The sequence below is a fragment of the Pleurodeles waltl genome, chromosome 9 (assembly GCF_031143425.1).
Source record: "Pleurodeles waltl isolate 20211129_DDA chromosome 9, aPleWal1.hap1.20221129, whole genome shotgun sequence".
NCBI lineage: Eukaryota > Metazoa > Chordata > Amphibia > Caudata > Salamandridae > Pleurodeles > Pleurodeles waltl.
In genome coordinates, this window is record NC_090448.1 from 348586015 (window position 1) to 348600382 (window position 14368).

Consider the following 14368-nt stretch of genomic DNA (forward strand, 5'->3'; position numbering starts at 1 on the left):
CATGATCCTGATGAGTATTTTTGGTGGTGCTACATTGAACATTTGCAACCGCAAATAGGGGATTCATTTTTGATTAATAAACCAAATATGATCTTTCCGTGTTCTGAGAAGCACAAACCTTGCTTGAGACCAGAACTGGCTCCATTACTTTGAATTTTTAGGGGGTTCGGAAATTGTGGCTGGTGTGCTGGTCTCTCGTTGCCTCCAAGTAACCATTGCTTCCAGGGCACTATGGTAGAGGACGTTGTTCCTTTTGGTTCTAAGCTGAAAGGAATCTAATTGTTGACTCAAAGGGGTTGGGGGGGCCAAAGGAGGGGGACTAAGCAGAAGTTTCATGACCCACTCCCTATAGCGCACAGATATGTATTGTCCTTTTTCTACATTAACCTGCAGGAAATCAGTCTTTGGGTCCACTGACAGCAAGTGCAGTGAATTTTGATGTTGTTCATTCTAATGAAGAAGACTTGATTAGGAAACGTGTGCTTCCAGAAATTCTGTGGAACTGCTGTTCCTTCTGGATGTTTTTTGTGAGACCGTTGGGGAAAGACCTGGCTAGAGCCTTCTGCTGGTAATTCCATGATAGACACGACTTCCCCTGCTGCAGCCTAAGCAAAAGAATCTGTGTGGCATCTATGAATCACACTTGTTGCATGTTTGGAGCTCATGGAAAGGTACTTCAATGTCACTAGCTACCCTAGCTCTTTTCCATAAATAGAGGGGCCCGAAAGAATTTTGAGATTCCATATTGTGCATTCCCACTGGGTCTGCTGGAGACTGTACAATGGATATCCAAGCAGCAGAAGTAGGAAGGATCTGAAAGGTCACTACCAACTTAAGTGTTTCATTTGATGGAGGCCAGGCAAATCACCTGGGATAGAAGTATGGGTAGTCTAGAAATCTCAGACGTTCCTGTCTTGACTCAGCAAATCTTGAGCCTGACTTGTGATTTTTTTTTAATTTTTATATATGGCTTCTTGCATTGTAGCTATTTTGGGGAGCAGAGAAGATATCTGAGGGTTGAGATGTGGTAGGAATTCTTAATCTTAGCACTCTGGGCTTGGTCAGCACTTTTCGATTGGGGGAGGGGGGATAAGTGGAAATCTGAGATTAAGGAGGACCATTGTTTTGAAATGGATGCTCCTTAGTTGTTTTAAGGGGAAGGGGTGTGTTGTAGAGTCCACTGAAATGCAGTCTCTTTTCTTAGGCATTCATGAAGCCAGAGACCTGTGTGGCCTATGAAGACCCTCCCATAAGTAGGTCCGTGGCTAGAGGCATGTGATTGCCATTAAATACAAGTTATTTTTGTGCTGCAGAAGACCGGATCAGAAGTGAGACACTTGGCACAGACTTTCTAGGCAGCATGTACCATGACGGCACCAGAAACGCTCATTTCTTTCTGGTTTTCACTAATTGTATCTTTTTTTTGTTTTTTGTTTTTTTTGTTCATCCTTTCTGTTACTGGTTTGAAACCATCTTGCACTATCGGAGGTACCCCACACACATGTAAAATTGTTATTACCACATGATTTATCAGAAAGATACCCCGAGGAGGAGGCAATTTAGATCATACATTGACCTGAACTCATTCTCTCAGAATGTAGTATCCGGAGAAATCTTTTGGAGTGAAGATAGTTTGTGCTCTTGTAACGAGGAACCCTGTACATGCAGTCCTGTTACATATGAGTTCTGGGCTACAAAAGAGAGTCCAGAACGTTCCATAGTGAGAATAAGCGAACAAGAGATAATCTAAAACTTGCCCTCTAGTTTGCTCCGATATTGGCACCACACGTTTTTTTATTTATTTATTCAGAAGAAGGTGCAAAGTACACATTATGAATGAAAGGAGCTCTGGATCTATAGAGTGCAAAATGTATGCATATAGAGCTGGCCTTCAGCTCAGGTAGGTGGCACAGTGATTATCCAAGGCTTGTCACATCTCCGTGCTGTTTTTCACAATACTCACTGCTGACGTTTGTGTAGTGAACAAAATTCTCCTCATAACCTACTGGCTTTCCTTATAGTGAGAATAGTGTCAAATGCTTGTGGGTCTTGGCATTGAGGTATCTGCTGCAATTCTCTGTCACTAGTTGTCAGACTTGAGCATAAACATATATGGTTGGTTTCATTCACTTTGGCAAAAATACCTTGGTTTCTGATGTTTGTCTGCCTTGCCCATGCTTTCATGGGCAACAGAAAAACATTTTCCAGTATGAGAACGCTTTCAAGGGATTCTTAGGTCTCACAGTTCTCTTGATGGCTTGGCAGCATATGCACATGAGGGTCTCAGCATGAACAGAGTGTGGAGGGAGTTGTGGAGTGTCGGTGATATGGTGCAACTGTTTTTTTGTTCAAACCCCTCACGTCCCCCGCCCGAAACGAGTTTATTTTGATTTTTGCTTTTCCCAACACAGTCCAACTTTCAAACATAGTTTTGAAGGAATGAGGGGTGGGCTTGAGGGCGAAAGAAACTGGATCATTAATCCGTAGTTGTGAGAAGGAGGCTGGGATTTATTCTGTTACTGTCTCGTAACATTGTGCTGTATTGCAAGGGATATGAATGTGGAAAGCATGGATGATGATTGGCCTATAAGCATTTTCAGCTTTGGTTATTTCGTAAGTGTAATGTGAAGACCGAGTCAAATGGAGGAATTGTTGTCTTATGTTGGGGTTCTGCTTTGTAAATAAAGACTTGGGTGGCTACTGATCTGTAAGTAATGTTCTGTCCTACTAGTTGGAAGGGCGGGAATGATGAGGTGATAAGGGTTGAGCATATGTGGTGGTCACCTGCAGATAATGAGTTCTTCTCCAGGGAGGCTAGAAAGAGTTGTCCATTCTGGGTGTTATGATACCCTGTAGGGAAGTAAGAAAGTTCTAGTCTTCTGCTGCCCTGGGCTCTGGTCATTACGTCTCCAGTTTGTGATTCCCTTTGTAGAAGAATTGTATTTCTTTATCATGCATGGTTCAGATGTCTATTTTCTCCATTGCAGTGCACAGCCTTACCATAGAGCAGTCCTCTTCAAACGTTTTAATGTCGCCCCCACCTCGCGTGGGGAAAAAAGGTTAAATTGTTGTGGTCCCCTCAGAATTACTCTAAGTTGGCAATGTTTAAATATGCCTAGGCATATTTAAACATTGCAGTTACGTTCTGTTATCTTTTTTTATAAATGCAGTTAAATACATGTTTGCCAAACATACAATTTTGGTCAAGCAGCTGTTACTAACTTGTAACAATATCCACGGTTTAATTATTTGAAATGGTTGGGGGGTGAGAGGGGTCGAAGAATATTTGGAGTTCCTTCTGTTTTGACAAACACCCAGCTTGGATACAGTTGTCAAAAAGATGTTAGTGATGGGCCATTACAAAGTGTTTACTGCTGCTTATTTTTTCCACAATTAAAACTAAGCACGGTTCTCGGGACAATGCTTCTTTTGGCCAGAGCCCGTTGCCCTCCTAGGGATCACTTGAGCCCCACCCCCAATTTGAAGAAGTCAAAATGTAAAGAGCGAGGTGGATCTACTACAAGCTTTGGCTTATACTTTTAACTCAACTTCAATTATACTTTTAACTCATCTTCAATTTAACTGTCTTCGCATTATTAGGTGTGGGAGGGAGCGGGTTAATTCTCGTGGCATGCCATGTTCTCTAACAGTGTTGATATTTGTTTGTGTCTAGAGACTACCAGCAGGGAGAGCTCCTGAAGATGATAGATGATAGATGATGCCAAAACCTCCCGCTCCTGAGGGCTCTGGAGGATGCCAGCTGTTCAGAGATGGCGTTGACTAATGTTTCAAGCTGCTTCTGACATTCTGCTCCCCGCCCTGCCTGCATCACCAGGTGACGCTGCCTTCCCCAGCCTTTAATATCAGGCCGGCTGCCAAGAGATGTCCCAACCGAACGGGGCTGGTGATCAAGGCAAAGACAACAGAGGGGCGAGACCTAAAATCAGGCAGAGCCGGTCTGAAGAGAGGAAGGAGGAGGGCAGCAGGCATAGCACAAAGAACAAGACTCCAAGAAAGGGTGCGGAGAAGGGCAGGGATCTCTCAGCGAGGGACCAGCAGCCTTTTAGAGAGGAAAGCAGAGCTTCACTGCAGGAACTTGACTCTGAACTTCCCAGCAAGTCACTGAGGCAGAAGATACAGGATGCAGTGGGCCAGTGCTTTCCCATCAAAAGCAGCAGCAATAGCCCCTCTCCTGACCTACCATCGTCTCACCGCAAGATCCACCTGAGTGAGCTGATGCTGGATAAATGTCCCTTTGCTGCTGGCTCAGACTTAGCACAGAAGTGGCACCTAATAAAACAGCACACTGTGCCAGTATCACAAGCAGGAGGTGTGACAGAGAGCCCCAGTGTGGTGGAAGATGAGGAGGACCGGCTGAGGGAGAGGCGGAGGATTAGCATTGAGCAGGGGGTGGACCCACCACCTGATGCACAGATCCACACTTTTGAAGTCACTGCTCAGATCAATCCTCTCTACAAACTGGGCCCTAAATTGGCACACGGCATGAATGAACTGGCAGGAGACAATCGAGCAACTCTACAGGCTGGCCAAGAGGAGTGTACACCGGAGGCTAGCCCCCAGAGGCAGAGCTCCATGGAAAGGCAGGAGCCAAAGGATGGGCTGCGAGCCCACACGCAAGTTGACTACATCCACTGCTTGGTTCCTGACTTGCTGCAAATTACTAACCTGCCATGTTATTGGGGGGTGATGGACCGCTACGAAGCAGAAGCCCTGTTGGAAGGCAAACCAGAGGGCACCTTCTTGCTTCGGGACTCAGCCCAGGAGGACTACCTCTTCTCAGTCAGCTTCCGCCGCTATGGCCGTTCTCTTCATGCCCGCATTGAGCAGTGGAACCACAACTTTAGCTTTGATGTTCATGACCCCAGCGTCTTCCATGCCCCTACTGTGACTGGCCTACTGGAGCACTACAAGGACCCCAATGCCTGCATGTTCTTCGAGCCACTGCTGTCCAGCCCCAATGGGCGGACCTTTCCATTTAGCCTACAGCACCTATGCCGGGCTGTTGTGGCCAGCTGCACCACTTATGATGGAATGGAGCGCCTGCCCATCCCCAGTGCTCTAAAGGCCTATCTGAAGGAATATCATTACAAGCAGAAGGTGCGAGTGAGGAGGCTTGATGCCCAGTGGGACTAATGGTGGGGTGAGAACGTCTCAGCCAGGCAGGAATGTTATTGGCAGGATCCTTATTGCACATCTTGCTGCAGGTGAACATTTTCAGCTTTGTCATTCAGAGCACCGGGCATATTTCTACTGGAAAAAAAATGCTCATCGTATTCCGAACACTACTGTCTTCTGTTTTGCACATGAGGAGCGCAACGTGACAAGCCGGATGAGTTGTGTGTGTGTTTTTGTTTTGTCTGTACACTGGTGGGGCGCGGAACAGCTTATGTAATAACAGGGAAGTGATCTAACGTCGTCCTATTGCTGCGCTCTGAGCAGCAGAAGCGCACGTGGCATGGGTGAGTTTGTGTGGGCTGAACATCGATGACTCGCTGCCCTGGAACTCCAGGTCTAACCAGACCGGATTTGTTTTTCATTAGCCACATGGCCTTGCTGTTCATCGACTTGTCTTTTCATTAATTATCTTTAGAAGACGTGCACAAGAGTTTAGATTCCCTCCGCTTGCAAGTGGATTTTGAGAAGAACAAGGTAATCTATGCGGATTTCCAAACCCTGGTGCCATTGGGTGGACTAAGGGGTCCTGGGAGAAGTGGTTCTAATCTTCATTTCTCTCCTGAGGCCGGTAGGGCACATCTTCCTCTGTTCCCCTCCCTCTTTACTACAGGTCAGTGTTTGCACAACTAAACTTTCAAAAATCGCCTGACTGTTTCAAGCTGTAGCCGCAGGAAGCAGCCAGTACGGCTACCTCATACCTTTGGGAGGGGGGAGGGGAAAGGGGTGTTGTGGCATACATGGGATGGTGGGGAAAGTAGACGTTGCTGAAAGACAGAGTGAATAAACCAAAAACACACTGTATTTATGTTCCAATAAAGTAGTCCTTCACTGAGAACAGTCACTGACTGCAAGCAAAACTATGCATTGTTCTGGTTATTTCCTTGGTTTGATGTGGTTTGGTGGCTAAAGTTATCTGCTCTGAAATAAGGAGACCTCGATATTAATCCTGACATCCTCTTTTGCACAAAGTGTGTGATCTGCGCAAATCACAATCACCTTCTGCCTCGATTGTCCGTGCCACTCATTGGCAGATCTTACAATCTTGTTAAATATCAGTTAAAAGCAAAGATGTACAACTTGGTATATTCATTTACGATACTCCTTCCCACAAGTGTTTACAGAGCATTATTTTTTGCACCCATTAATGGCTAATAGACTTCTACCCTCGAAGATAGATCATTCTCTATTCAAGCAGCGTTCTCCCCAAACTCTCAACCTCTGCACAAACTAAAGAGTGCAACTCAAACTAGTTCAACTGAGATTATAGGTCTTCCCAAGGAGCCACCCATTTAATACGTTAAAAGTGTGAGGGAACTGGCACACCACTGTATGACATTTTTTATTATTCATGATAGTTACTTTAAACCTTACATGATATGAATAAAAACAAAAGAAACAGACACAATATTATCAGATAAAATGTAAACAGACTATGCTACAGGTGCATGATTTTCTTCGGGCATTAATCTGGCTGCATTTTAGGATCTAATAATTTGTTGGTAGAACTAAAGTGAGAGTTATGAGATCGTATTCTAGATTGGTTTAAGTATCCTGACGGTCCTAGCAGAACAGCAAGGCTTGACGGCATGTTCTTACTCCGTTGGCGTTAAACAGATTCCCTAAGAGCCTTCCGCGCACCATGAGCAAGGACAGGCATATTCATAATTATGCGTAAAAGATTAGTTCAGCCCCTGGTACTGCCTGTATGACAGTGAAGCTGGTTCTGGGACCCATGATGGCTTTGCATCCTTTGATGGTAGCAAGCTGAATCTTAATGCTAATAATTTAGACTTAAAATAGCCTTTGATACTTCAAAAAGAGAGCCCTGCAGTGTTGGTGATTTTGTAAGTATTAATGCATAGTCATGAAATGTCTGTTTGTGAAAAACGTTCCTTGTCTAGGACAACCAGGATAATATCCTTGCATGTTTGATCACTGCAAGTTTAAAAGTATGCTGAGATAGATGTTCATCCTACAGATGTTGCGAGGTCAGCAATTCTTTATTTCCCCTTCTTTTTTTTTTTTTTAGTTTTTTTTTTTTTATCATCACTTCTCGCCTTGGCCCAGCAGTTTGTTTCCTGAATCTCCTTCCAAATGAATGATTTCAGAGTGGTCAGTTGGCCCTATCTTACAGATGACAAATATTTGAGGAGGGCACTTTGATGTGCTAGACCTTGCTCGCGGAGCCCAAATTCTGATCGGATTTGCACAGGTGATGTATGTTGTGGGATACAATATACTTTGTTCTGGGCATTGTTAAAGAATTAACTCATTTGTCCTGTTAAACCAACCGATTGGGATCAGTTTTGATTTCATTGCAGTCAGAGATGGTTTTCAGGTTGGCGTAGGGAATGGCAATTCTCAGAGGTTCACTGCATAGAGAATCAGGATTTTATTAAAGACAAGGAGGCTAGCATTATGCATTAAGCCTTTATTCACCACTCCTGTGCAGCTCCCTTAAGGACTTTAGAACCAAATTATGTAATAACAACATAGAACCAAAACAGTCCATATAGTCCCACAGCAGCAGCCATCTTCCTCTTTTGTTTTGCCGTCATGTTCAGCCTCCTTTCTCCACTTTCCAAAATTTTCCCTGGAAGGATAAATGCTCCAAATTCTTATGTCTAGAAAAAAGATAAAAAATTAAGTTCGAAATTCATCTAAAATCATCATATTTAGCATACAAACCCAATCTAAAATTAAAAAACTTTCTAAGGTCACTACCAACACTTCATATAAACAGCCAGAAATTCTCCAAATTAATATTTCCTCATTTTACAATCTCCCGTGGGTGGGAGAGGAGGGATAATTGTAGCCTCCTTGTCTTTACTAAAATCCCGATTCTCTATGCAGTGAACCTCTGAGAATCACCATTTTATGTCAAGACAGGAGGCTAGCATTATGCACGTTTAAAGCTTAAATTGCTAAAACTGCCACATGTTAAATAGGTTTAAAATAGAATTTTCTAAATATGTCCTCACTTGACCATTCAGCTGCTTTCATAATTTCCTTCAACTTTCCACCTCTTAATAAAGTTTTAGAAGCCATAGCACCCCTTACAGAATGTGCTGTATACTTGTTCAAGTCTATACCAGCCTCACTCATCACATTTTTCACCCATCTAGCAATCATAGCCATTGAAACTGCCTTAAACGGTTTCACATAGGAAATTTAAAAGTTGATTTGTTCCATCTAATCCATACTCACGCATCCTATTTTTATACTCCTTAATACACCTTACTACACATAATTCTGGGTGTTCATCAAACCTAGGATAAAATATATTTTCTGTCATTAGTCTTTGTTGTATTTCTTACCTCAAATAAGACACCCTGTGGCTGATAAATATCTACGTGAAGTCTCAAGAGCTTTGACATCTAAGACTCTTTTAAAAGATATCATGCATAATAATGTTGCCACTTTCCTGGCCAACTGCTTACTTGTCAAATAGTTATTTGATGGCCATTTCTTAAACAAATCAAATATCATCCTAATGTCCCATAAGGTAGTATATCTATTTTCTGGTGGTCTCAGACCTTTCATGATCTTACATATCAAGGTATTACTTCCAATAGAAGAACCATCAATCAAACAATGTCCTGCTGCAATCGCCAACCTATAACAATTTATAGTTCTATAAGGCATTCCTTTCCTGAACAATTCTGCTAAGAAATTAGCTACCATAACTTAATTTGTCTCCACGGGATCCAGATTCCTGTCAGTGCACCAACATAACCAAACCTTCCATGCACTCCTATATCTTCTCCTTGTACCTGTAGCCCATGACTCATATAATAACTCCGAAGCTTCTCCAGATAGCTCGCTGAAGCGTTCATTTCTCCTGAAATCTTCCAAACTAGAAGATTGAGCATCTCTGACTGTATCAAAGGATACTCCTGATCGTTTACATCTTTTAAAAGACCCTTGCATGCCTCTATCATGATTGGATCCTCCACTGTTAATTCCATAACCGAAGGAAACCACACTTGCGTTGTCCAAAATAGAGTCACTAGTACCAACTGACATCCGTCTCCTCAACTGTACGACAACTCTCTGAATCTTACAAAAAGGAGTAAAGGCATAGCCCTGAAACTTTCTCCACTGCAGACTGAAAGCATCCACTGCCTTTGCCCCTGGATCTGGACGCCAACTCGTATACCTCTCCAACTGATTAGTCAACCGCAAAGCAAAAACATCTATTTCCAGAGGTCCTCAGATTCTGTCCATCTTTTGAAGTACATAAGGCATGATTTTCCATTTGCTCGAATCCCAAATATAGCGGGAACCCCAATCTGCTCTCGTATTCACTTCTTCTGGTAAATACTGTGTTGTCACCTGTATCCTTTGTTCAGTGCAAAATTCCCAAAAATTCTTTGCTAACTCAGAAAGCCTCTTTGACTTGTTGCCTCCTAACTTGTTTATATACATCACTGCTGAAGTGTTGTCCATTTTGAAAAGAATTGAACATCCTTTCAATTGTTCCCTGAAACTCCGAATTGATAATTCTCCTGCTCTCAATTCCAAACAATTTGTGATCCTCCCTTTCTTTGATGTTCCATTTTCCTCCTATCATTTGTGTTCCCATTACTGCACCCCAACCTAGTGCACTCGCATCTGTTTCCAGAACATACTCCGTTGTTGAACCAAACGTGGCTCTCCCGTTCCAAGCCTGCAGATTTTGTTTTTTTTATCCACCAATTTAATTCTTCCACTGGATCCTCTGAAATGTTTACCATATCCCCCACACCATAAACATTGTGCCAATGCTATGTGTTTGATTCTCCGGAGTGCTCTGTAATGTAATGGCCCTGGGAAAATTGCTTGAATTGAAGATGATAGCAAACCAATTGTCCTGAAAGTAATAGTTCTCTTCCTCAAGACATTTTTTATCTCCCTTTTTAGTAAGGTAATCTTTCTCTCTGGTAATTGTAATTGAGTCTCTACCGTATCTATTACAAACCCTAAAAATTCCATCCTCTGCGACGGTACAAGAACTGACTTCTCTTGGTTGCTTATGAAACCCAAATCCTCCAGAACACCCACACTCATCATCACATGTTCCAAAAGTAAAGAACTCTCTTGACTCCTAATCAAGATATCGTCCAGATAAATAATCACTCACTCCTCTCTCTCAAGACACCTACCACTGATCTCATCACTTTTGAAAAACACCAAGGTGTTGAAGATAGACCAAAAGGAAGACAAGTGAACTGGTATAATTGTCCTTCCTACCTGAACTGTAAGAACTTCTGGCTGTGAAAATTCATGGGATTCATAAAATAGGCATCTTTTAGGTCTATGTTTGCTAACCAATCTCGCTCTTGGAGAATATCTCTCAGAACATGAATGCCTTCCATTTTGAAATGTCTGTACAGGACACATTTGTTTAAATTCCACAAATTTATCACAGGTCTCCAACCCTTGTCCTTCTTTTCTACTACAAAGAAGGTACTTACAAATACTTTTTCTGAATCGTCCACCTTCACAATTGCACCTTTTTCCTACATCCCTTTAATTTCCGGTAATACAATCTCTTATCTCCTTTTGGAAACATATTTCCCTTGGTTCCTTTTCTTGATATGGATATTCCTGAAACTCTATTGTGTAACCTTTCACCGTTTCTTGAACCCAACCATCGTTTGTTACTTTTTTCCCAATTCTTTGTAAACATTTGTAATCTCCCTGCGATTCTTCCCAGGGATTCCAGTCCTCATACTCACCTTGTCCTTAATGTGATCCTGAATCGTTGACTTGACCACATCCACGTCCTGCTCTGCTTCTACCTCCTCTGCCTTTTTGTGGATAGAATGAATTGGCTGAATAACTGCCCCTAAAAGATCCTCATCCATAACTGCTCGGGCCCCGGTAGAATGGTCTGACGAAAGAATGGCCCCTTCTTCCAGCCCTGCAATATGAATTTCCATCCCCAAATACTTTCCTCATAGAAATAGGAGCTTTATCTAATGCCGTAAACATATGTACATATTTGCTTAAAGCCTTAATCATGCCGTCACCAAAAAGCAGCCCTTTTGATTTCTCAGAAGACTCCTTTGCTAATTCTCCCAATTTTGGGCTTATGTTTAACAAAATTGCCCTTCTCTCATAAATAAGGCCTGCATTAGCATTTCCTAAAAAACAAATAGCTGTTTGGCTCCACCTCTTAACATCTGTGCCTTTCACATAAGACTCCTCCACCATATCGAAAATTCTGGCTAACTGTCCCAAAACATCTAGTATCTTATCTTGACACTGCTTTAGTGATCTTTCCAAACCTTTCCATGGATCTCGTCCAGGTTTAAGTAGGTAAATAATCAAATCTGGATCCAGGTTTGAAGTCATTGAATCTTTTTCCCCAATCACTAGGCGTGAACATTCTGCCCTCATAATATTTATTTTGTTCCTTTCCAAAGGTTCTCGAATTTTTTTGTCTTAAATATTCAGCAACATGACGCATAGGCCACCATTCCGCACTCCGCGGCTGTTTTACATCTGAAGGCTCGAATAAAGTATGACCCAAAGCATCTTGTATGTGTTTGGTTTATTTTCTTCCTTTTTTTTTTTTTTTTTTGTCCTGTTCCTGTTTTTTCTAGAGCATCAAACTCATCCATATCATTCATATCTAGTATGTACTCATTTATATTCATCTGAATATTCCTTATTTTTCCAGCTGGATTCACCAGACCTATCCTTTGCAGGGTTGTCCTGCCTCTCCATCGTGCCGCTTAGGACACCTGAAACCAATTTCTTTTTAATTAGTGGACATCCCCTTTCAAAATCCTCCTCTCCTAAATGCTTTCTTTTCTCTAAACACTTTCCACCTGGACCTCTTTTCTCATATTCCTCATCGTCTGATAAAGACCAATACTGATCCTCCTCAACTAATCTACCTTTCTTATTACATTCTTTCCAAAACTTAAGTCAGCATTGTCTAACACTCTCTCCAACCTCCTTTGTGATCAACCTCTTAATATTCTCTTCCTAAGAATCTTTGTTTGATATATCCATCTCCTCAGTCATATTTATTTCTATTCGTCTTCCTTTGTGTTTTTTTTTTTTTTTTTTTTTTTTAAATATGCCTATTAGACATCGTTTGATTTATATCCTAAGGCTCCCCTAAATATTATCTTTTCAAATGTCAAGTTTCCTCATAAAAAACGCTCTTCACTCAGTAAATGTTCAACTGCAATGGCTCTCCGTAATCAAAAGCCTGTTGCCGAGCAACAGCACCACGTGACATGTACACGTCGCTCATCAATTAGACAAGCTCAATTCCCCTTGAAAACAAAGTGTCTGATGCACGCTAATGCGTGTGCTTTGTCAACTGTGTATGTGTCTGTTTTTAAATAAACAGTGCACGCGTGTATCATACTGCACGTGGTGTCAAAGAGAGCACGTCTCTGTTATAAAACAGAGGCCATCTCTCAAAATTGTAAAAAGATACCGGCTCATGTGCTCCAGGAGCAACGCGTCTGCTGTCAAGCTATTCACATGACCAGCTTGCGCTCGCACACAAAAGAAAGCAACTGTTTCCTTCACATTGAAGGTAAACCATTTCTCCCCCCCCTTTTTTTAATTTTTTTTGTTATAAAATATTAAATTCAGAAATATCCTAAACACCAAAAGTACCCCAAAATTGGGTAAAATACTTCTCATACACACATCAACATCATTAAAATTCCATAATACAACAAATCATTTTTAAAATAAACAATAAGACTACTTATCTGCACAGAAGCAGCAAACAAAAAAGGAAGATGGCTGCTACTGTGGGACTATATAGACTGTTTTGGTTCTATGTTATTATTACATTATTTGGTTCTAAAGTCTTCAAAGGAGCTGCACAGGAGTGGTGAATAAAGACTTTATGCATAATGCTAGCCTCCTGTCTTGACACACAATTTGCTGTGTAGTTTTTGAAAGCCCGCAATCAGTGGGGCCAGATGCGGTTTTAGGGCATTTAGCTAGAGCTTGGGCGAGTGTTTCTCTTGTAGCCAAACCTCCAGATATTTTTAACTAGAGCATCTTTCTACTAAATTGCTGCCCTTGTACCATTTACCCTCCTTTTTGCAGCTGGTCCTAAAAATGACTATTTTAGTTTTATCTAAGTTGACTGTCATCTAATTTATTATGCAGTATGAGGCCAGAGTTTCAAGCAGATTTTGCAAGCCAATGTCAATTACATTTGTTAGATAAATTCATTAGAACAATATCGTCTGCATACTGGAGTGACGTCAAAGTGCTGTCCCAGGTTTGGGGGATGTGAATGTACCTCATCCAAGGCTGGACTCAAATCTGTGATGAACGGATTGACTAATGTAAGGGTGAGGACACACCACTGTGTTTCAGCACCAAGCAAATGGGACGGGGGAAATAATATAAAAATTAAAAAATTATAAAATCAATGGCATTTGCACCAACTCATCTTGTGCTACCTCTAAAATAAAAATACAGGAAGTAAATAAAATGTATATAGGAGACATGCAACCTCAGTTTGTTTGCTAATTATTAGTGCATGTTTTGTGTGGTGTTTTTATTTTTTCTTTATCCTGCCCCCCCCCCCCCCCCCAATAATCTCTCGCTTTGAGTTGGCCCCTCTACTCGTATGTCACCGTGGACAGTGTGGGTTGTCTGCAGCCTACTTGTACATATGTCTGCACTCAAAGAGCCACATCATTTGTCTTCTCTGCTTCCCACGCCAGATATATTTGATGTTGGTCCTTATCCTCATGCATGTGACCAGAGAAAGATACTACTTTTGTCCATATGTTTGTCTTTAGTTGGCACTCTGCACCACCCACATGTACGTGTCTGTTTAACGAAAATGTATTTTCATATACATGTTTCCATAGCTAGTGAGGGCCAGAACTTGCTGCTTGGGCATCTCTACTTTATAAAAGACAGTTTCTGGTAGGTGTACGTGTCTACAGTTGGTGAGAAGTGCATTATGGCCATATATACTTGGTCAACAAGACTGTTCTCTCATGATCACAATTCTGTGAATTATGTTTGCTTCTCTAGTCAACAAAGTGTCATTTGATGAGAAGGTTCAAGCCACATACATGAGATCAGAGCTGTACTCATGGTTGGTACCTCCCTTTCTCTCACCTGTCCACAGATAGTGTGAAGCAGCTCTTATTAAAATTATGGTTATTGTGGGACCACTCATCTCGGG

General features: G+C 41.9%; 1 protein-coding gene across 1 annotated transcript in view; it reads left to right on the forward strand.

Annotated features, from left to right (window-relative positions):
- The window catches only part of LOC138259305 (suppressor of cytokine signaling 5-like), a 41468-nt gene extending 35412 nt beyond the window's left edge, over positions 1 to 6056 (forward strand). Inside the window, exon 2 of the mRNA XM_069206924.1 lies at positions 3674 to 6056. Coding sequence (XP_069063025.1) covers positions 3883 to 5154 — 1272 coding nt within the window. The 5' untranslated portion in view covers positions 3674 to 3882 and the 3' untranslated portion in view covers positions 5155 to 6056. The remainder of the gene's footprint in view (positions 1 to 3673) is intronic.
- The last annotated feature ends 8312 nt before the right edge of the window (positions 6057 to 14368 follow it).